General features: G+C 42.3%; 2 protein-coding genes across 2 annotated transcripts in view; one reads left to right on the top strand and one right to left on the bottom strand.

Annotated features, from left to right (window-relative positions):
• Positions 1-24,761, top strand: part of LOC147015536 (talin-2-like) — a 265,377-nt gene that overhangs the window by 172,790 nt on the left and 67,826 nt on the right. Inside the window, exons 34-39 of the mRNA XM_085850367.1 lie at positions 4,337-4,480; positions 6,536-6,697; positions 7,005-7,145; positions 9,859-10,040; positions 16,437-16,569; positions 22,891-22,992. Coding sequence (XP_085706493.1) covers positions 4,337-4,480; positions 6,536-6,697; positions 7,005-7,145; positions 9,859-10,040; positions 16,437-16,569; positions 22,891-22,992 — 864 coding nt within the window. The remainder of the gene's footprint in view (positions 1-4,336; positions 4,481-6,535; positions 6,698-7,004; positions 7,146-9,858; positions 10,041-16,436; positions 16,570-22,890; positions 22,993-24,761) is intronic.
• Positions 12,089-14,319, bottom strand: LOC147015537 (uncharacterized). Its single transcript, XM_085850366.1, has 2 exons — positions 14,161-14,319; positions 12,089-14,036 (listed from the first exon to the last, which is right to left on the bottom strand). Exon 2 carries the CDS (start codon positions 13,931-13,933, stop codon positions 12,662-12,664), a length of 1,272 nt encoding a protein of 423 aa, XP_085706492.1. The 5' UTR covers positions 13,934-14,036; positions 14,161-14,319; the 3' UTR covers positions 12,089-12,661.

The raw sequence follows: 24,761 nt of genomic DNA, 5'->3' as shown, positions 1-24,761 counted from the left end.
GGGGAAATTCACTCTCGACGGCTCCCGTACGGAACGAGCCGCTTAGCGTACCCGTTCCGTGTGCAATCCGAGCAGTTTGATCGCCGAGATCCGTCGGTCCCAAATATCCCGTTACAACGGCAACGGCCTGGATAATTTTCCAACACGCAGCACGCGAAGCCAATGAAGGAATAGACACGAACGAGCTGAAACATTTCACAAATGGAGATGTTTATTTACAATGGGGGGATAGGGGAGCACATAAGAGCAGAGTTAAACCGAATATTAATGAAGCACGTATATACAGGCAAAAAGCACTTGTACAATTCACTACTTAGCCGACTGGTGCCCGAACACACATACGCACACACCCAAAGAAGTGGTGTCTACAGCCTTTATTGAGGGCTTCAGCTCGGAGGGATAGGGCGAGCTGAAGACCAGGGTCTATCTTGGACCTGTCCACCTTGTGTCGTCTTCGCGTCGACCCGGGCACCAGTGAGAGGCGAGCCGAACCCAGACACCGGCGAGCGACCCTTGCGGTTCTTGCGGGGGGATGGTGTCCCTCAAGCTCGCCCGTTCGCCGAGAGAGACACGGCGCCCAACCCTTGCGGTCCTTGTCGGGGACTGGCGTCTCTCGAGCTCTCGATCGTGAGGAGGAGGAAGAAGACGATGACCAAGACCAGCCCAGACCGATTGACTGACTCCCTTTTTATGCGCTCCGGCGTGGCTCGACCCTCCCCCACTCAACGTGCTGCCCAGCGCATTGGTGGATGGGGGCATGACCCCCCCCCCCCACTGAGCGTGTGGAGAATCCGGGAGCAGAGGGTTGTTGCTGTTGTTCTCTGCAGAGCCGTAGTAATCCGTTGCTGTCGTTGCAGTCATTGCTGGTGGTGTTACAAATAAAAGGAAATCAAAACTATCAAAAGTAACTCAGCCCATGAACATTTATTTACCCATCAGACAAGGGAAAGGAAACTATCTATAAAACACATACTTACCGACATAACTGATCTATACGACCTGTATGTTGTGTGCTCATGGCTTCCAGATTCGTAACAATATATTGTTGCGGACCCGGGATCTGGGGCAGAGACCACGAGGGGTGAACGACCTCGGGTTCCCACAAGACTCACCGGAATCGCAGGCCATCGCACACAAATGACTTTGTGACGCAGCGGGTCGCCTATCGACTGCGAACACCAATAACTTGACCACGTGGCTTAGGGTCCTCCATATAATATATACTGTTTACCGAAAGGTCACGTGATCTAATTACAGGGGAACACATCTTCGGTACGCACTTCCTCAAACCAGATCACCTTACCAGATCAGATGCAGCCGAGTGGAACTGCCAAGCACGTACCTGCCAGAATACAGATCGTTGGGGAAAAACGTCCCATTGAAACTTGGGTGGGGGCTATGTTGGACCAATGGAAGAAAACACGAAAACGAGCTGGGAACATTTCTATACAACACATTTATTTACAACCAAGCAAGGAAAAGTATGTGGCACAGTGAATGGGGATTTATTTTATGTACAGCAGGTGTAGCAAGGAATTTGTGGGGTGCGGCAAAAGTTAACAACTTACAAAAGAAGACACAGAGCAGGATTATCCCGACTATCTTACACAATCTTACACAATGGCCTTGAAATATGACCTTTTGACCTTGAAGATGATCTCAGGTGGTGTTGAAAATGGCACTTTTGAACTCGCCGTCCTCAAAAATCCCGATATGGATCCCGAGATCGTGTCTCTAGCCCTTCTAGAAGTAATTTTAGCCCCGGACTCAAGTTAATCCTTTAGACTCAAGTTACAAACCCCGAGCATGGGAGGTTCCAGTCCTTCTCTATAGGAGTCTATGGTTTGATGGCACCTGCCCTAGTGATTGTGAGTTGCATCATTGTGTTAATAAATGATCCGAAATGAATTATCTTATTTGTGATGTTTGTATATATGTATATATATATATATATATATATATACAAACATATATATATATATATATATATATATATATATATATATATATATATATATACAAACATATATATATATATACATATTAGACTTAAATAATGAGGAAACAACAATAAATTCATAATCTCGTGAGATTCCATCATCTGTCATGCAGGGACAGACTGACAATACAAGCATATTATCTATGTATTACTAAAACTCTCATCTTGTATGTATGTATGTATGTTCCCGAAATACAGCCAAAACGGTACACGATAGCGCAAAAATTTTCGGCCCACCTTACTCACCATTCGCCTACGGTGTGCAGTATCAAGTTTCGTTAAAATCGGGCAATGAAAAAATTATTTTAAAAATCAATTCCCGATTCAGTCAAGTACTGAATGAACGGTTTCAGCGGGCATTGACCTTGGATTGGCTAGTGAACAAGTCGAATTAAGGGATTTGGTTTAATCACTTATCGTAATATACCCACCTGGATCCATCATAACTTTCATCAATTTATAATTCTGCTACGCTGTATTCTACGTATATAGACAGGCCAAAAGAGCTAAACACATTGTGCAGCAAATACACTAACGATATAGTTTTGACATTTTCCCATCAGTTAAAAAGCAATCGCTAATTAAGCATGAAGAGAAGTGATAAAACAAACTGATAAAAAATTGAATGAGTTAACCAGACTCAGTGGGGGTAATGGTTCGAGTGTTCACTCAGAGTCTGGTCAGTTGGCAGTTCGAGCATGACCCCGGTCGGTCGAGCCATACTAAAGACTTTAAAAATGGCACATGCTGCTTCCTTGCTTGAGGCTCCACCATTAAAAAACGATAAAGCATGGAAAATCAACCAAAGGTTGGCAAACATTGTGCAGACTTTGCTCGGCCTAATGGCCTCCTGTATTTAAGTTCCTTGTGAGGGAACTCATTAAAAATATATATTATTATTACTATTGTTACCTCTGCCATCGGTGGATGGAGGTTATGTTTTCACCCGTCTGTCTGTCTGTGTTTATTTGTTTGTCTGTCTGTGAACATGCAGGATATCTCAAAAAGTTGTGCACGGATTCGGATGAAATTTGGTGGACACGTTGTGTGTGCGAAAAGGACAAACTGATTAGATTTTGGTGAAGATACGGATCTGGATGTGAGAACTTTTTGAGAGATTCTTCACCATTGAGAGATACGGTCAAAACGATATACTGTGTAGCACAATATCTCAAAAAGTTGTGGATGAGCTATGACAAAACGATGTGGATGAGTTGGTTAGGTAACAAGAGCAAGCCGATTCAAATTTGAGTTACGGTCGGATGTAGATCTGGTTTATCAGTTGCATACAAAATGGAAACTGTTCAGCCTGGTTGAGGCATACGCTGTACCGAGTGCCATTATAGTTGTTTTTTATTTTGTAGCAACCCACCAAAAGCATTTGTATGATGACTAATAACTAGAAAGATTATCATGAAACATGGCTCAAATATCATTGGTCCATGACGTATTTCTGTAATTTAGCTCGAGTCATCAAAAATATCTGTTCAGCGTTACATGCCACAATGAAAACCACACGAATAAAAATGACTGCTCATTTCTGGTATGATTTAGTATTGAGATGTCTTATTTTAAAAGGGAATTCTCCTTGCTGTTTCAGCATTGTTGCTGACAGAGCAACAAATTATACTTCCCAATTAATGGTGTGCAGTGTCACTGAGGCTATCTAGTTGTTGGATTTGACTCTACTGGGAAGTGAACCCAGGACAGCAAAAAGACAAGTATATTACCAAAGCAAGAGTTATCCTGTAGACCTTAAATGTCCATTCAAATTTTTTTTTATATAGATTTGAGGTTCATTGAGGAGCTAGAACAGAGAATGGACCGGGATGGAACAAAAACAACAGTGGAAAGAGGGGATATGGGAACGCCAACAGTAGCTTTGAGGGACAAAATGGTGGGAGACTTGGAGGAAGAAAGGAAATGGGGAAGAATGAGAGCAAAGTGAGGACAGAGAGGGGTTAACAAGCGTGGATACAGCTGCAAACTCTCAATCACGTACGTGGAAAGGAAACCGGGGAAGAAACAGATATGGAACAAAAAATTTTAATAAATAAAAATAATGGAATGCTCAAAAAACATTTTTAAACATATGAATATCTTCCAGGTAAAATAATTCTAATATATTTGTTTTAACCCTTGCAAAAGCTCAAGATTTCTGACGAGATACAATAGAAACCTGATGAGATTGTCGGCTGATCTGAGAATTTCATTTTTATCAGGGAAGTTTGAGAATTATAATTTTAAAAGTAGGTATTCATTGGTTCATTTTAATTTTCTTCTTGGTAATATATTTCAGTGCTGACGTGTTTCTGTTGTTTCTGTTGGGGATTGCAGGCCGCATACCTTGTGGGGATCTCAGATCCAAACAGCCAAGAGGGACATCCTGGGCTGGTAGACCCAGCCCATTTTTCCAAGGCACATGAAGCGATCCAGATTGCTTGCCAAAGCTTGCTGGACCCAAATAGCAACCAATCTCAGGTAATTGTTGTGAACTGCAAGCATTCATTTTTCCTGCAGCGACTGTGTCAATTGCTATATTCTGACTCACCCTTATTCAGGGGCTGTTGTCTTTTAATATAAAAAATACCTTAATTATTAGTTACTTTTCATACCAGCACACCACAATACAATCAAAACATTAAAACCACGTTAAAGTAAAGAGAAGAATTTGCAAAAAAAATAAGGTTTCCTATTCAGATTTTGAAGACAAACGTTTTGGCTTTTGTGGAGTAGCTCGAATGCATAATGGACCAGCATATAACAGAACAAAAGGAACAGTGGAAAGGAGGGTGGGAGGGTCAGACCAATAGCAGGATATCGGCAAAAAAAACAGAGGGAGACTTGGAGGAATAAGGTATGTGGGGAAGAATGGGGCGAGGGGAGGGGGTAAAACATAAACGGGAGAACAGGCTGGATACCCAATCTCAATCACAGAAGTGGAAAGGAAAACTGGGGAAGAAGAGGAAAAACATTAAAGCAATAAAGAGGAAGGTGAGGGAAGGGGGCTGGGGGAAATGTGACAACCTGGAAAACCCCAAAAAGGTGCACTTTGGGAGGGTTAATGTTGATAGAAAATATCATGGGTATGGATGGGGGGTGACCTGGTGAACAGCTGTCTTGAATTGAAGCCGTGGATGGCAGAACAAGATTGAATATACTGAGGAAGTTGGTTCAACAGGTGAGAGAAAAGAGAAACGAATGAATGTGAACCTACATTTTGTGGAATTTTACCAGAAGTGGGTTACTGGCAGACCGTCTGCACTGTGCAGAAACCTGGGGATTGGGGGGGGGGTAAACGGGACAGAGCACAGAAAGGGCGGAGGGTGCAAGGCCAGAAAGGAGGCGGGAGAAGACAGAGACGCCACCGACCTGTCTGTGATGTGAAATTAATCGGTCCATGGACTCGGCTCCATCGTGGGAGATTCCAATGATCTTGATTGTTAACAAGCAAACTATTCCAAAACTTTGACATATCCTGATAACCAACTGTCTTCAGTCTGGTTCTTTGTGAAGTGGAGAGATGAAGACTTCCTGAGTGAAGTAAGTCAATGAGAGTGTAAGTACAAAGATGTCAAGTCATTCAAATATTCAGCAGCCACTGCATACAATGATTTAAATGTGGGAAGCTCGAGAGTCCAACCTAATACTCCAGCAGTGAAATATCACACTTCGGTCAGTGCACATGCAGGTGCACTTTACACGCAGGTTTTTGTTTTTGCCAATTTAATAGAGTAAAGGGAATTTATTAAGCAATCCAACAATATAATCGAATGACCAGTCATCAATTCGACATGATAAACGAGTGTTTACTTCGTTTTGTCATCCAAGCAATCACGAGATGCACGTCATGTGAGTAGAATATCATGGTCCACTCTTACTCACACTCACGTGCTCCCTCGCTCCCTTTATTTTGCCGCTGACACAAGGCCACGAGCCACAAAATTGAGTGGAAAATTACAATATTTGGCTAGGGTATTATCACACAATGGTCCTCACCTTTTTAAAAGTGCTGGTGAATTATTTTGACTTGTTTCTTTGCAGGAACAAGGCTCATGGAAGAGCATGTAAGATCTGACAGTGGGACAAACCTCAAGGGAATTAATGAACAGGAAAAGGGGTGATGGCGAGGAGACACTGAAACTTGCAAGTTTGATGGTTGGGGGAAGAAATGTTAATGGGGGTAAACAAAGATCATCGGTCGGAATTCATGGTTACAAGAGATGATGGGTCCACTGCTTGCTTGAAGTCCTGGAGAGAAGAGTGAGACATAACAGCCTCTGGAAGTTGGTTCCATAGGTTTGTAGAAGTGAGGAATAAAGGAGTTTAACCAGGATTGGGTTAATGGCATATGCATGCATCATGGAGTGGAGTGGGAGGGTCATGGGACTGAGAGAGCAGGGTTTGTAGACGTGAGAGGTAGTAGATATGTACCAAAAGGTTTTATGCAGGAATTTTATAAATGTAAAATGTTGGACCCACACAGCAGAGTGGTCCTCAAAACATGAGGCACAACAGTGTTTCCTTTCTTTTAAGGTGCTGTCTGCTGCAACCATTGTAGCCAAGCACACATCTGCACTCTGTAACGCCTGCCGTGTTGCTTCGTCTCGCACCGCCAACCCTGTTGCCAAGCGCCAGTTTGTGCAGTCAGCCAAGGAAGTAGCAAACAGCACTGCCAACCTCGTGAAGACCATCAAGGTTAGTCCATCGGTCAGCCATACCAAGAAATTACAATTTAGCTGTGCATTTCAGCTCAAAATAGTTGACATTAATTAAATAATGAGGAATCCTAAACTTCAACCTTTGCAAAAAAAGATAATGTTCAACAACCGTCAACAAATGCATGGGTTTTCTTTTTCTTTCTTTTTTCCACTTTAAATCATGTCTAAAGGTTTGTTTTGACATGTGAATATATGGAAGTGTTCAGAGTGAAATGAATTCCAAACCCAATCAGGATGTGGGATAAAGGTGCATCACTGCAGTTGCTTTGTTTTTCTCTGTACAGGCCTTGGATGGGGATTTCTCAGATGACAACCGCGATCAGTGCCGAACAGCCACAACCCCTCTCCTGGAGGCCGTTGACAGTCTGACAGCTTTCGCTTCAAATCCTGAATTCACCAGCCTTCCTGCCAGCATCAGTCCTGAGGTTCTTCTTCATGTTTATTTTCCTCTTTCCGGTACCATTTTGACGTCAGCATATCTGGAGGTGGCACATTTTGGATCTGAATGGAACTAAACTTAACGTAATAAATGTCGCAATATTTGGGTTTACTTCCCTTTTAAGTCGATGAGCAGTTTAGGGTGCAACACAGGCCTGACGGGTTGAATGACCTGTTTATGAAATTCTCTCTCTCTCTCTCTCTCTCTCTCTCTCTCTCTCTCTCTCTCTCTCTCTCTCTCTCTCTCTCTCTCTCTCTCTCTCTCTCTCTCTCTCTCTCTCTCTCTCTCTCTCTCTCTCTCTCTCTCTCTCTCTCTCTCTCTCTCTCTCTCTCTCTCTCTCTCTCTCTCTCTCTCTCTCTCTCTCTCTCTCTCTCTCTCTCTCTCTCTCTCTCTCTCTCTCTCTATATATATATATATATATATATATATATATATATATATATATATATATATATATATATATATATATATATATATATATCTCTATATCTCTATATCTCTCTCTCGTTTCAAAATTACTGCCACAAAGCAAATGACACGGGAACACTTTCTCAGTGACGTTAACAGCCAATTACTTCATGGAGTGGTACAATAGTGGCTTTCCTTAAGGCCCAGTCACACCTTGACGTTTTAGCCAGCTTATTCCGATTTTTGGAAAATTTGTCTAAAACGCTGGTACAAGTCCAATACGTTATGGGTAAGTTTTGGAAACATTGAGAGCACGCTGAAAAACACTGCCATACGTCGTTGTATGCTGGCTTTAAATGTTGTACTTTGCGGTTGTCCTCAAATTTTCCATGCTTGAAATTTTAAGACTTATGCCAGCGTATGACTCACACGTTCCGCATAACGCTGGCCATAAGTTGTAGGCACGTCACGCGATCGTTGACACACATCGACACACGTTACTTGGAAGTTACTCATAAGTCGACACACGTCGAGGTAATGTTTAGCGTACCCGAAACATATTTCTAACATATAAGAAACGTGTTGTACTCATGTTACGCGATCGGTGACACACATCGACACACGTTACTTGAAAGGTACTCATCAGTCGAAACATGTCAAGGTAATGGTTAGCGTCAGTGTTCCAGACTCCCTGGTTTAATTTTTTAAATTTTTTTTCTTCCTTCCTTCGGTATGATGGTGATTTTGACACTTCGATTTCTAGTGCGGTTATAATATAATATAATTAATAGGCTGCCGCTCAACAATTTAAATCATAACCGCACTGTACACTGAACACCGTCATAACGAAGAAAAAATAAAAAAAGCCGGGAGTCTGGAACACTGACGCTAACCATTACCTTGACATGTTTCGACTGATGAGTACCTTTCAAGTAACGTGTGTCGATGTGTGTCAACGATTGCATATCGTGCGTACAACTTATTCCCATCGTATGCGGAGCGTGTGTCATACGGCAAGTACGTCGTAAAATTTTCAACATGTTTAAAATTACAAGACGTACTCCACTTAATACGACGAATGATAGCGTACTTTAGCGTTCTATTCACTCATACCAAACTTACCCATACCGTATTCGACGTGCGCCAGCGTTTTAGACGCATTTTTCAGAGGTCGGCATACGCTGGCAAGATCGCCAAGGGTTGACTGCGATGTTGACACTTCCATTTCTCCGGCGGTTATGATTTGAATCGTTGTGCGGCAGCCTTTTCATAACCTACGCCACGTCATCGTCGGTGATACGTGCAGCGTGCTATGCCTAAGTTAGACTAACGTTGGGCATAGGTTGTGAAGGCCGACAACAGGTTCAGCATTCGTTGGTATAAGTTATCTATAACACAACGAAACGTTCTGTGTCCGTTACCAATGCGTTATACATAAGACCAACTCGTTATGAATACGTCCGAATCTTTTAAAAAAAACATCAAAAGTTCAACGTAAGCCAGCGTTTTACATACATTTTAATACGTTGCCATTGCTGGCGAAAACGTAAAGGTGTGACTCGGCCTTTAACATGACTATTTACTGTGTGGTAATTTCATTTGTCAACACACCCATTCATTAAATCTGCATCAACATGAGCCATATGAGATATACTTATTAAGGTGCAAAACCTCAGTATATATTTGAACATCTTTCATCAAAAATGGACAGATTTCCAGAAAGCAGAAAGGAGAAGATTCAGTTTTGGAGGACATCGATAGATCAGACATAAACCATCAACCATCAACTATGTTCTAATAACCACCAAAAATATCCTCTACCTGATTTGGCTTTGCAACTCTGAACCAACCACTTTGTCCTTATAATTGCTAATCACACCTCCAATACTTGATTCTCATTCTTTTCCATGTTGTAACTTTCCGAAGTGTCAAACTCCACTCAATAATATGGAAAATAAACATGTGATTCAGGAAATGCAATTATCTTTTATTACAGCATGGTGGAATGTGTTGATTATAATTATTAATATTTCCTTCCATCGTGTAGTTTGTATAACATTGTTTGGGGCTGTCATGTTTGTCAGTCATTCCATTCCTTGTCTTCATAATACTGATGAGCAGCAGCACAATACCAATGGTGATAATTTCATGTTTTTTGTTCGGGATACTCTTCCACGTTAAATAGTTATCATTTGGAACAAGGTAACGTCGACTGTTTGGCTGACTGCACCCAGCCACTGGACCTGTTTTTCACTCAAATCGGTCGACATGCTTGTATGTGCTTACCACAGGGACGGGAAGCTCAGAAACCGATCCTGTCTGCTGCCAGCTCCATGTTGGATGGTTCGAGTGCTCTTATCCGGACAGCGAGCTGTCTTGCCATGAACCCAAAGGACCCTCCATCATGGGCTATAATGGCTGGACACTCTCGCCTTGTGTCGGACTCCATAAAAAAACTCATCACATCCATTCGGTGAGCAGCCATTACGATGGAATGCAGGACATGTTTCGGCATCTCTGCATCCACTGTCTGTCTTTTAAAGGTTCAGCTTGGTTTTGCTTGGCTGTTTTATTCTCATGCAACATAAGCTTTGTTTTCTGTGGAGCTTTAGCAGGGCAGGATCAGATAGCAGCTCTGCTGGTTCAGACAAAGATATTTCAAGGCTGTAGGTGAATATTACTAAACCAGACTCGGTGGTGTAATGGTTAGAGTGTCCGGTCGCTCTGAGTTGGGAAGGTCAGTGGTTCAAACCTGACCCTGACCAAGTCACACTGAATGAAGACTTTAAAAATGTTATGTGTTGCTTGACTCTCAGCATTTGAAAGTACAGAGCACAAACAAACCACCATAGGTTGGCATTTCTTGCACAGGCTTGGTGGGCCTAATGTCATTATCCTGTGTTGAAGTTCCTTGTCAGGTAACTAGTTATATTATTATTAGGGTACCCAGTCTAATGGACTGGGTAACCTATTGTTTTTCTTCTGTTTATTTCTTATTTATTAATTTTCTTCTGCTGGCAATTTGCGGGCTTTTTCGCTTTAAAATCATTTTCTCTGGAACACGAACAGTCCGATTGACACGAAATTTTCACCATATTATGTATCTTTTTTGATAGCATACTTAATTGATAATCATAACGTCATACAGTAGGTCACGTTGTACGGGTGCGATCTTGAAAAAACGATAAATTTTGGACATCTGGATCTCTGAAACCGTGCAATGGAAAAAGTTTTTGCTTCATACATTTTAATAAGCTCTCCATGGGGAACACGGGTGATTTTTCGTGACGTCATCGGTGAAGCAGTGTGCCGTTGAAAATTCAAGTAGAACGCTGCATGGGAAAAATCTGAAATTTCTTGAGCGTCATCGACACAACAAATCACCGTAGAAAAAAATTATTATGACGTTATAGGTGACTTGGTTCGGCAGCCATCTTGTTTTGAAACAAAATAATTAAAAACATCTTCTCCAGAACGGCTGAACAGATTGAGGCAACATTTTACAGGCATATTCCCCATGACATCCTTTTACAAGTTTGTTAATGAATAATTGATAGGTCACATGGTTTGGCAGCCATGTTGGATTAAATAAAAATATTAAATAATATTTTCTCTGGAACTGCTTCATCTATCGAAGCGAAAATTTACAACTATCATCTACCATCTTGTATGCACACATGGTAAAAATGACGTTACAAGTCACATGGTTTGGCGGCCATCTTGGATGGAAAAACGCACGTTATCCGATTAACGCGAAACTTCGCAAACGTGTTCCACTTCAGGATTGGAGGCAGAATATAAATTTATGATGTCATAGGTCACATGGTTTGTCAGGCATCTTGGATTGAAGATTATTAAATTTTAAAAATCTTCTTCTCCAGAACGACAGGACAGATTGAGGCAAGGATTCACACACACTTTCCCCAAGACATCCTTTCACAAGTTTGTTAATTTCTAATTGATAGGTCACATGGTTTGGTGGCCATATTGAATTTACCCTGAAACCTTCAAATATCTTCTTCTCCAGAACGGCTTTACAGATTGAGGCAAAACTTTACACGCACATTCCCCATGACATCCTTCTACAAGTTTGTTAATGAATAATTGATATGTCACATGGTTTGGCAGCCATGTTGGATTTAAGAAAAATATTAAATAATGTTTTCTCTAGAACTGCTTAATCTATCGAAGCAAAAATTTGCAACTATCATCTAACATCATGTCTGCACACATGGTAAAAATTATGACATCACAAGTCACATGGTTTGGCAGCCATATTGGATAGAAAAACGTACCTTATCCACTTAAAAAGAAACTTCACACACGTGTTCCAGTAAACGATTGGAGGCAGAATGTAAATTTATGATGTCATAGGTCACATGGTTTGTCAACCATCTTGGATTGAAAATTAATAAATTTTTAAAATCTTCTTCTCCAGAACGGCGGGACAGATAGAGGCAAAAATTCACACACACTTTCCCCAAGACATCCTTTCACAAGTTTGTTAATTTAATTAATGCGTTAATACGCATTTCTCGTAGTTGAGAGTCAGATTATATTTTCCAGCAATGCTCAAGAATCTGTCCAGATTCCTATCATGTTCCCTCTGATCCCTACCGCACACTGTGACATTATCCACGTAAACAAAAGTGTCTTCGAGGTTTTCATCTGAGATGATGTCGTCCATAACCCGTTGGAAGCAAGCTACTCCATTCGTGACACCGAATGGTATCCTTCTGAACTGGTAGAGGCGCCGCCCTGCCTGGAATGCAGTGTACGGTTTGTCTTCCTCTCGGATGGGAATTTGATGATAGGCGCTTCGCAAGTCGATGGTACTGAATACCTTATAATTGGCCACGCGTTCGACCATCTCATCTATGCGCGGCAGGGGGTAGGCGTCGAGTTGGGTGAAGCGATTGACCGTTTGGGAATAATCGACAACCATCCGTCTCTTATGGTTCTGACTGCTGGTTACTAACACCTGTGCGCGCCATGGCGAATCGCTCGGTTCTATAATTCCCTCCTCCAGTAATCGCTTGGTTTCTGAAGTGATGAAATTCATGTCAGCAGTGGTATATCGCCGCGATTTGATCGCTATCGGTTTGCAGACCGGCGACAAGTTAGCGAACAGCTGGGGGACGTCACCTCCGCGGTGGTCAGCGCATTTAAAATTAGACGAGGCTTGCTTCCTCCAAAGGGTATTTCGACGCTCGTGTGCTGCTTGAGGACATTATGACCCAGAATTACGTCTGCGCACAAATCACGAAGCACCAGCACCTTTACATCCCGATGCGTGTACCCTTTTACGTCCAATTCAACATTGCAGTACCCTCGTACGCGGGATTGTAGTGAGGTGGCGGCCATGCATACCGTATTGTCAGTCGGGTGGATTACCCATTTCCTGCCCTTCACTAGCGAGCTGTTGACGAAACTTTCAGAGCTACCGGTATCAATCAGTGCCTCAGCCATATGCCCGTTAATTCGCACGTTGATGATAGCCTTGGATAGATTCCCCGGGGAGGCTGCAGTTAATTTATTTTGCGAGTAGAGAGCCGCAGAAGTGGGTTTATTCCTCCTTAGAGTAGATTTACATACCCTGGCATAATGCCCTTTCTTGTCGCAATTCATGCATGTGGCATCTCTGGCGGGACATTTTTGACGAGGATGCCTTTTGTACCCACAAAAGAAGCATTTACCGACCGGAGCAGTTGCTGAGGAGTTTGACGTGGTCTGGGTATCCGGCTCCTCGGGTGTTTCTCCATCCCTCATGTCTGGCTGTGTCTGTGCCAGTGGGGTTCCTTGGGTTCCCATCGTAGCAGCGTTCATGAGCAGCATCGGTGTCCCAAATGACTCAGATTGCTGCTGAGCCGTATCCATCGCTCGAGCCTGATCGACTACCTTGTCAAGAGTGGGTTGCGCTTTCTCTAGTAAGCGTTGCCGTATGTGGGCTGATCTGAGTCCTTGGATGAATGCCTCCCGTGTGGCTTCCTTTCGGTGTTCCTCGGCGCTTACCGCCCGGAAGCTGCAGTCTTTTCCCAGCTGATTCAGAGCTTGCAGGAACTGATCGATTGTCTCCCCGGCTGCTTGCTTGCGTGTGTTGAGAAGATGTCGTATGTATACCTCGTTCTTGGGCTTCACGTAGAGCGCCTGCAGCACGTCAATCGCTGCTTCGTAAGTGTCGCACCCCGAGAAGAGCCTGTACACGCCGGGCGAGACATGATTCACGAGAGCGGCAAATTTGTCAGCTCCCTCCGCGATGATGGTCAGATAGTGTGAGAAGGAGCAGAACCAATGTGACCATTTCATTTCTGCGTCAGTCGTGTTTGGGTCTGCGTCGAACCTCTCTGGTTTGTAGATCTTGTCCATCTTTGGTTGAGAGAGCCGAGAAAATCAAATGGAATAAATTGAAATGAGAGCGAGAGATGAACCTTCAGAGTTTAGGCTTTATTCCATTTGATTGGAGCCGCTTCTGTGGGCACACCAGGAAATACAGGTTCAGCTAGGAGTACATAAGCAGAAACGTATACATGTGCAGTTAACCATTGCAGACTAATCCGCGTAAGCACGGAGTTCGATATAATCTCCATTCTCACCAGTCAATGAGCACCTTCAGTTAACGAGCATCAAGTGGACAGCCGATGTCAATAGCAATGCCCCGGGGACAATCCACTCGTGCCGCAGAGACCTCCCCTTATACGCGAGACGCACAACATGTGATCCCGCGTCATGTCCCTTGATTCACGTTAATTCACCACAGCCTCCATCTTGGATAGAATAACGCACCTTGTCCAATGAACACAAAACTTAACAATCATGATCCACCACCACATTAGAGGGAGAATTTAAATTTATGATGTAATAGGTCACATGGTATAACAGCCATATTGGATTTAAAATTAATAACTCTAAAAGTCTTCTTCTCTGAAACGGCTGAACTGATCGAGGTGAAACTCTACATGTATGACTGCCTCTCCATGACGAACAAAAAGTTCTCCCCCCCCCCCCTTTTGATGTATGACATCGTTTGGCAGCCATATTGGATTGAAGGAAAATATTAATTAATGTTTACTCTGGAACTCCTGAATCAATAAATATGAAACTTCACAGTTATGATGTAGTAGTCATGTGGAATGACGAGTAGGTCACATGGTATGGCAGCCATATTGGATTGAAAATTAATAACTTTAAAAGTCTTATCTGAAACGGCTGAACAGATTGAGGCAAAACTCCACATGTATGACCGCCTCTCCATGAGGAACAAAAAGTCCTCCCCCCCCCCCCCCCATTTTGATGTACGACACATCGTTTGGCAGCCATATTGGATTGAAGGAAACATTAATTAATGCTTACTCTGGAACTGCTGAATCAATAAATATGAAACTTCAGAGTTATGATGTAGCAGTCATGCGGAATGATGAGTTGAAATTTCAACTCGATTGGCCCCACGGTTTGGCAGCCATGTGGGATTGAAGGAGAAATATTAAGTAATATTTACTCTGGAACCGTGAAATCAATATATGCGAAACTTCAAAATTATAATCGAGTCGATATGTGCAATATAGGTTTAAAATTTCAACCAGATCAGCCACATGGTTTGGCAGTCAGAATTATTTAATTATTTGAATCGGAGAACTCTTTCAATTTTTTTTTTTTCCAGAAGGCTCACTTGGCTACACCTGCATGCGTTTGAGGGTACAGGAATAGCAATTCAATTGAAGCTGACGATGTCGCCTGGAAAAAGGGCTAACTGCATCAGTAATAAATAGATTGAACACTTTGTGCTCCCCAGTTTGTTACTCATCAGTCCCATGCTGTCTCGAAGCAGGGCTGTATTTGTATCACTATTAAATAATGTTTTCTCTGGAACCACTTATCCTATCAAAGCAAAACTTTGCAACTATCATCGACAGAAAGTTTAATGTTGTATCAAAGGCGGACGTCTGGGTACCCAGTCATCACTGCCAGCGGTTTTTAAGTGGCAGTTCTAGTTATTATTATTATTACTAGTGCGGGCCCGTACGTGCGGGCCCGTACGTGCGGGCCCGTAGGTGCGTGCCCGTACGTGCGTGGCCATACGTGCAAAAAAAATAAATAATTGTGACGTCAATAGTGATGTCATAGCACCGTGTCCTGTCATTGGTTGGCAAATAAATGGCCATGACTTGGGAACCGGTTGTCCGATTAATATCAAACCTTGAAAAGGCACATCCTCAGGTCCCCAGCAATATACCTGGCAAGTTTCAATTCGATCGGACCAGTGGTTGTCGAGAAACGACGGTTACAGACACACATACAGACAGAAAGACAGACAGACAGACACACAGAGATTGCTGGAATTATAGATAGATTATTAATCATGAATAATATAACTACGTTAAACTTCCAAGCACCTCACTCAAAACCAACAACACTGTCAGGCAAATTAACTTTCTGCCCATTGCAGCTGTGATCTTGGGAGTTTGCTTCTTTGCTTTTCCCAGATGCCCTTGTTTTCTCGAGAGAATGTACGGCCTTTATTGAGATTATTTTCCTTGTATTGTGTATTTAGATATCTTTCCCATAACGTTGCAAATGTGGTTGTCACCTCAACTCCAATATTGACATGTTGCGAAAATTGCGCCACCTTTATTGGTAACCTGTATTAGAAATCATTTTCCTTTATCTCATGATATAGACTCTAGAGTATAGAGTATGATATGTTGTGATGAATAAAATTTCTTTCAAAAATTCCAAAAGTGCATTTCCAAGAATGTTCGACAGGACATTGCACATCGAAGGTGTGCCGAGTGCCTGCGAGTAGAGTTAATCAGAATATTCACATGATAAGCAATAAGCTGATGGTGATTGTTCCTCTTTTTTTTTCATCCAGCGACAAGGCCCCAGGTCAGCGTGAATGTGACGAAGCAATCGAGCATCTTTGCTCTTCAATCAGAGAGATAGACCAAGCTTCAATGGCAGCCAACAGCCAGCACCTGCCACCGCGAGAGGATATTTCCCTTGAGGTTAGGCTGTTGACCATTGGCTTTGTTACGTTTTGACAACCCAGATGCAAAATACAACTTTTATTCCCAAATTTGTCAAATGATTGAAATAATATTCCAGTTGATGAAGACAACCAGCTCCACCATAATGTGGTCGTTGTGCTCTCATGTCATTTTCCTTATGTTATTGAGACGTCAAACAGCACAAACTGATTTGAAGAAGACTATTGTTTTGGAATTCAACCTGGAGGACATGATTGAAATAATCTATAAAAATAAATGTCAGTGTGAGTCAGTCAGTCCGTCCATCTCCTGCATAGTTCCAAGACCTTGAAACCTAACAGCCCCAAACTTTGCATGCATACGAAGGAAACTCCAAGGTAGTGCGTGAAGCGTGAATGAAAATTGGGTGTTTGGGTAAATTTAAACACCCTTTTGAAGATAATTATTGGCATTATTTAATTGTCCTTTATCAAGGCTCATCCTTGGTCAGCTTCTGAGTCAGCCCTCTGTCAGCTTTCTGGGGTCTTAATTTGCAATTTTGTTTTGCCTGCTCAACAAGGCTTTGACTTGGAACAGGCCGCAATGGTTTCTTAACAATAAACCGCTCAAACTGTTTTTTTCACTTTCCTCACTCATATCATCGAATGCCTCATCTTCATACCTACAAATCGCTGCATACATTGCAATGCTTATAAACGCCCAGAGAAGCCAGTGCTCAGGGCTTTATTTCATTTTGACAAATGCGATAAACTCTAGAATGTCTTAACCTGAGTCGAATTTCAAAATTTAAACTTCTTAAATGACCTCAGCAGCAGCTTCAGTTGCTAAAAAGACGTGATCATTTGTCCAGTTCGGACATTGCTTGACATTGCAGGCATCTTCGAGTGTTTGTGGCTTTATTTAGTTTCCACATGTGCGATAACCTCAAATCTCTTCACCTGAGCCATGTTTCAAGATTTAAACTTGTTAATTGACCTTGGCAGCATTTCCTACCGCTAACAAAAAAAAGTTAATGTCCGATTCAGACATTTTTGACATTCCGGGCATCTCCAGATTATGTTTGTTATAACCAATCGCGAATCGCTTGCCAAGCCAGCATGGCATATTAAATAAACACCGTCTGAAGACATCCAGAGTGTCAATGTGCGACTGGACAAATGAACACCTCGTTTTTTGGTTGGTGGAACTGCTGCTGCGGTCAATTTTGCATTTAAAAATTTGAAATTTAGCTCAGGTGAAGAGATTCTAGATGTTATTGCATTTCAGCTGTAATGCTTATAAACGTCCAGATAATTGTATTTGCATGCTATTTGATACACCAGATGGTGGTTATCTCTGGATGTGCCCGGCAGTATTTGTCTCCGGATGTGTCCGGATGGTTTTGTCTCCATACGTGTCTGGACGGTGTTTGTCTCCTGACGTTTCCAGGTGGTGTTCATCTCCGGACGGTGTTTGCTGTTTCATACTCCGGACGTCTCCGGTCATTGGTTTTATGTGGAAAACCATATCCGGAAGATGTTTGGTATGATCCAGCCAGCTGTTCCTTATCAACCGTTTTGTTGGTGTGCTTGCTGGAGTGCTTAATAATGGTGGGCGGAATCGATTCGAAAGTACTCATTTCCAACCAAGGAATCAAAAGTAATTGAGTTGTGAACTGGAATCGATGTCGCTTCCGAGTAATTCCTACGTCAAAGAAAGAAGCGTTTTTTTCGGGGAAAATTATTTTCGTCCCTATTGGGCATCTTCTGGTTACACATAGCCTGGTAATGTATTAATTGAAAAGGAACATGCCCCTGGGGCATCCCGTTTGCAATGTAGCAGCAAAAGCAAGTTACTTGCAAACTAAACGTGCCCCAAGGGTGTGTTCCTTTCAAATGAATTGCAGCCAATTTCGTCCAGTAGAAGCCAAGAAACGAATTTTCAGTTCTTGTGTTAAAGTTGCATACAGAAAAAACAGTTCCATATGAAGGAAGGCGCACTTTGTTCCTCCCTTGATAGCAAGGCATTTGGAGTTGGCCAATAAAGCGTGCTGATTGCTTTGCTGATGGACGGGTAGGCAATACATCGACTGATAGTTTTGACAACATGTCATTCAAAAGGTCCAGAAGTGCAGTTTGGAACTATTTCAGGAAGGTTAAAGAAGACAGTCTGAAAGTTGCATGCTCACTTTGTTCAATCGACATTGCTCCTCACTGTAATACGGCCAATATGCTAAATATTTGAAAACCAAACACCAGAGAGAGTTCCCATGAGTGACGTTTGAGAATGCAGATTCAAAGAAACCAAAGTCTTCAACAGCAATAAGTTCGCTTTTGCAATTGGCGATTGAAAACAATTTTGCACTGATATGCTGCCTTCCCTTCCCCTCCCCTCACGCTTCCTTCCCCTCCCCTCATGCTGCCTTCCTCTCCCCTCATGCTGCCTTCCTCTCCCCTCATGCTGCCTTCCTCGCCCCTCATGCTGCCTTCTCTTCCCCCACCCCTCCTCACACCCCCTCCTTCCTTGCTCCCCCATCCCTCCAACCTCTCCTTCCTCCTTTCTCCCCCACACCTCACTCTCCCTCCCTCCTCTCTTTACACCTCCTCCTCTCTCCCCTCTCTCTCCCTCCCCACCCCTTTCTCCCCCTTTTTTCTCCCCCTACCTCACAGTACTCCTGCCAGTAAAGCAAAGGATGGTATTTGCTTGTCTGTAATATAAAAATGAAATTGTATGTTTGTTTGTTTGTTACCTTTGCAAACTTTGTTGCGAAGGTTATGTTTTGATCGCTGTGTATTTATTTATTTATTTGTGAATATGTGTGTTTGTTTGTTTGTTTGTTTGTTATTCGCATAACTCCAAAAGTATTAAACTGAATCGCAGCAAATTTGGTGGGATGATTGGTTATTATCCGAGGACCATTTGATTAGATTTTGGGAGCGATCGGGTCAAAGGCCAAGGTCAAGGTCATGAAAAGGTCAAAATCGTCTTTTTACCATAGCGCGGTCAATTTGTATCCAATTTGCATGCAACTAATGCCAAAATGTTCAGAATTCAATGCCCCATCTTGTGATATGTGACATGACACAATAACGTCATAACCCTTATTAGCGGTTGGGAGTCAAAGGTCAGGGGGGGTCATGGCATTGCAAAATGTGCGGTTTTAGTCATAACATGGTCAATTCTTATCCGATTTGCATGAAACCAACACCAAAATGTTGACTGTTCTGTTCCCCACACTCTAATACCAATTACAAAATTAAGAGTACAAAGGTCAAGGTCGAGGTCATGAAAAGGTCAAAATCGTCATTTTGCCATAGTGCGGTCGATTTTTATCCAATTTGCATGCAACCAATGCTAAAATGTTGTGAATTCAATGCCCAATCTTGTGATATACAATATGACACAGGAAATTTAATGTTTTTAAGCCATCATAACTCATACGAGATGGCAGATGTGGTATGGGATTAAATACCCTCACAATCAACGGTTTCTGGCGGGGGGGGGGCAAAATGTAGCGTTGGCGAAGGTATGCGCTCTACTGAGTGCCTGTTCTAGTTTATATATGCTTCAAAAACTAAAAAAAATACTGAATCAAATCCATCCAAATTTGGGATGTTGCTTTAGGGTAGAATATCTGGGGGAAGGGGTTCAAGGTGGGGGAATACCCCATTTCTCTCCATGTAAATGTATCTATATCGTCCTGTCCCTGGTGGTATCCAGTATTACAAATTGTGTGTGTGTGGACATATATATATATATATATATATATATATATATATATATATATATATATATATATATATATATATATATATATATACATATGAAAATATATAAATATATTTGTTTTTACAGAAGAAGAAGAAGGTGTTTCCAACCAAAAGTAAGAACTAGATCGACTCCGCTAATTTGAGCAAAAAGCGAGAGCAGACACGGTCTCAGGGCAACGTTTCGCTGGCTTCACAGCCCGCTTCATCAGGCACAATAGATCTATCGTCACTTCCCACCTGTCGCTTCGCTGATGGGAATACTGAGAGGAGAGAAAAAAGAGGGGGGCGGAGAGAGGGGGGGAGAGTGAGGAGGTGGAAGGAGGAAGAGAGGAGGGGGTGGGGTAAGGAAGGGTGGGGGAGCGAGGAGGGAGGGAGATCGAGGAGGGGTGGGGGAAGGGAATGCAGTGAGAGGTGAGAGGTGAGACAAAGGGAAGGCAGACAGACGTGCGATGCAGCGTCAATTACGATTCATATCATCTCATCAAAATTATTCTGCATAGAATAACAGTGAAGATGGAATCAAAATAATGTCTGAAATACATTTTCTACTGGTCATACTATAAATACCGCCCAGAGACAAACACCACCCAGACACATCCAGAGATCAACTCCCCCAGACACATTCGGATCCAAACACCTCCAGACACATTCAGAGACAAACACCGTCCAGAGATAAATACTGCCCAGACACGTCTGGAGACTTACACCGTCTGGACACATTCAGAGATAACCACCGTTCTGACATAATCACCATCCGGAGTATCGAATAATGTGTGAATACAACTTTTCGGATGTTTATAAGCATTACAGCTGAAATGCGATAACCTCACAAATCTCTTTTCGTGAGCTGAATTTCAAAAGTTTTTATGTGGGATTGACCTTAGCAGCAGTTCCGCTTTCTAAAAATAGGTGTTTATTTGTGTATTTCGCACACTGCTTTATACTCCGGACGTCTCTGGACGGTGTTTATTTAATATGACCGCACTGCCTTGACAAGTGAATCGCAATCGGTTATAACAAACATTACCCGGAGATGACCGGAGTGTCAAATAATGTCGAATTGCACACATGAACATTTTTTCCGCAGTCGGAACTGCTGCTGAGCTCAATTAAGAAGTTAAAGTTTTGAAATTTGACTCATGTGAAGAGCTCAATGGTTAAGGTGGCAGTCTTGGGATCCTATGGTCCTGAGTTCAAAACCTGCTCAGCCATTGAATTAATACCAGGTGGGGTTGACTCAGCCTGTCATCCTTCTGAGGTCGGTGAAATAAGTACCAGTGTACTCGGGTAATAACCATTCGGGGTACCCTGCGTTGGAGTGGCGACCTGTCCAGGACTGTATTCCCAGCCAAGGAAACTGCCTCGGCAGACCTATGTTCCTCTATGAGTCGATGGCATGAAAGGAATGGTATTATTACTATTATCACGTGAAGAGATTCTAGAGGTTATCATATTTGTGGAAATGAAAGAAAGCCATGAACACTGGCATCTCTGAGCATTTATAAGTATTGCGATCTATCCAGCAATTCTTAGGTATGATGATCAGGCATTCAATATGAGTGAGGAAAGTTTAAAAAAAAATTTTTTTTTTAACTTTATTGTTAAGTAACCATTGTGGCCTGTTGCAAGTTAAGGCATTGTTGAGAAGGCCACCAGTAACTTGGTGTTGGCTTGGGTCCCTAGGGTCCTGAGTTCAAGCCCTGTTTTCCCGCTGAATTAACACCAGGGGGTTGACTCAGCCTGTCATCCTTCCGAGGCCGGCAAAATGAGTACCAGTGTGGCAGCCAAAAGGCTGCACATGACGGGAAGGGGTATCAATGGATATATTAAAAAATCTGGTATTGGTTTGGTGTAGGCATGATGGGCCCAATGGCCTATTTATGTGCATAAAAATTCCTTGTAATTCCTTCCTTGTAAAAAAAAAAAAAAAGCAAAATTAAGACCCCAGCGTGGTGACCAAGGATGAGCCTTGATAAAGGATAATTATGTTAGGCTGTTAATTATGTTCAAAAGGGTTGTTAAATTTATCTAAACACCCAGTTTTGATTCATGCACTACCTTGGAGTTTGCTTCATAAGCACGCAAACTGACACACACACACACTGACACTATTTTTTTTTATTATAGATAAGCAGCAAAGTTGGCTGATGATGGTGATGTTAGCTGACTTCCAAGCAGATGGAAGATGACCTCAGGCAAATGCTAGGGTGAATGGATCAGAATGTTTCTGAAGTACAACATGTTGGCTTTTCATTAAATCCGTCAATGAACCGACGGGTTCAAAAAAAAATGCCTGGCATCTTCAAATTGCAAACCATGAACTGGAGCTGATATATCTATTTATGGTACAGTTGCAATTGCAAGTTTGTGATTAAAAAGGACTAAAAAGTTTGTTTCATTTACTGTTTTAATTAAAGTTTGATTTCTCCTGCTGATGAAGCCTGAAGGCAGAAATGTGAATCCCAAACTGAAACATAAAATGGCCTTACACATTTTCCATTTGAGGTTATCTTTGCTTACTCTCAGGAAAGATCTCTCTCAAGGTGTAATGATTGTAATTTTGACCATTGTGTCAACTTCTCACATCCAGGCTGTTCAAGAACAACTGGTGGCTGCTTTGCAAGAAGTGGCTACTATGGTGGAGCCTGTGGCAATGGCTGCTCATGGTGATGTAGCACAGCTTGGTCATAAGGTGAGGCCCTATATGTTAAAATAAGTTAGAGCTCCATGTTGGAACTAGGCCTACGTATAAGCAAGAGTCATGCCACCAATAATACCATTTGAGAAAGATCTTATCACATGATCCACTTATGCCACCTTCAAGTAAACATGTTTTATGCAACGCCGTTATAATATTTTGGTGCTCATACTGCAAAAAACAACAAGTTCACACTGCATATGCTTAAAGAGCTTATTATCTTGCCAAAACGAAGTTTTTTCAAGATATGTTAGTCAGCTTGTATGTTTTTTTTTTGTTTGTTTGTTTGTTTGTCTGTAATCACGTATTAAAAATTCTGCAGAGCACAGTTATCATCGGAAATTTTTGTAACTTCGCATATCAGAGGCCTATAGAGGTCCCTTTCAGTGCACAAAATTTTGAAGGTCAAGGTCAAAGGTCAAGGTCACTTTGGCGCAAATCAGGGGAGTCGACGAAACCCTTATTTTTTGAGTAATTTTGATTGGATTGTCTTCAAACTTCATGGGAATATAGTTCATGGTCTGGCGCTCAGCTGATTAATTTTTGAAGGCGATTGGCCTTGACCTTCATGGTTAGCGCCTGAGGTCAAACATATTTGACCCCAAGGTCAAATTTTCAAGTTTTAGGAACCATATCGTGTAGTACCTCAAATTGAACACCTCGATGAGTGCTTTCTAGATATGTCAAGCTTGAGACATTATGACGTCATTTGGTGACGTTATGAGGCAAAAGCATATTTTTCATGGTTACTCTGTAGAACGATTCTCATCGGAATCTCTCGTAGGCAGATATTCCTCAAGGAGTCGCTCCTGGTGGATAGCAGCTCTGTTCACCTCAGTGTGACCTTAAAGAAGTCACACGTGGTCACCTTTTGGCAAGATACGGGTCACCCTGCGGGTGACATTGGTTTATTGATCTGTTTGTGCACCAGAAATGTATTGTGACAGCTGGGACACAATGCCATTTGGCCTTGTTCATTGGAAATTACATGGCAGCAATGTGCTCAGAAGATAGAACCTGCAACTCATGAGCTCTAGAGACCCTCTCTTTACAACTAGCCAGAAGAAAAGCAGGAGAGCATATCTTTACCTATGCTGAAGAGTGTTGTAAGTTACATTATGACCACAACAACAACGTGGGAATATTTTTTATGTATACAAAATTGAGGCTCATGGAATAGCTATAAAACAGAACAGAACAGAACAGAAATAACAAAGTAGAAAAGAGAGAAACACACCAATAGCAGGGTAGAGGAATACTTGGAGGAAGAATGAGTGAGTTGAAGAACAAAAGCAAAGGGAGGGGAAGGAAGACATAGGGGTGAACAATCTAGTTGCAAGCTCAAAAACAGCAAGAAGAAGGCTGAAATAAGAGGAGAGGAATACCGGGGATGAAATGGCAATGGAATAAACAAATGAAAAGGACGATGGTGGGAGAGTGAACAAAACACAATAAGCGAGAAAGGAAGTGGTGGCTGGGGAAGGATAAAGAGGGAAGAATAAAATCATGAGTGTGGATGGGGGTTGACCTGAGGAAGTGGTGAATAGCCATTTTGTAGCCCTTGAGGGAAGAATGAAATTGAACATTGGAGGATGATGATGGGGAGGTTGGGGGGGGGGGCAGGGCATGGAAAGAGCAGAATGGAGGCAGTAGAAGACAGAGGCCATGACCTCTTTGTGATGTGGGATTCATGGACCCAGAGATTCAGAATAATCACAGTAGATTCCAATGACTTGTTTTGAGGGCTTTAGTCTCGATGACAT

This window comes from Eptatretus burgeri, chromosome 12 (genome assembly GCF_056783735.1).
Source record: "Eptatretus burgeri isolate ZD-2024b chromosome 12, Ebu_testis_v1, whole genome shotgun sequence".
Taxonomy (NCBI): domain Eukaryota; kingdom Metazoa; phylum Chordata; class Myxini; order Myxiniformes; family Myxinidae; genus Eptatretus; species Eptatretus burgeri.
This window is presented reverse-complemented; position numbering and strand designations above follow the sequence as displayed.

Coding starts and splice junctions, on each gene's coding strand:
- LOC147015537 (XM_085850366.1), bottom strand. CDS start 13,933: ATGGACAAGATCTACAAACCAGAGAGGTTCGACGCAGACCCAAACACG.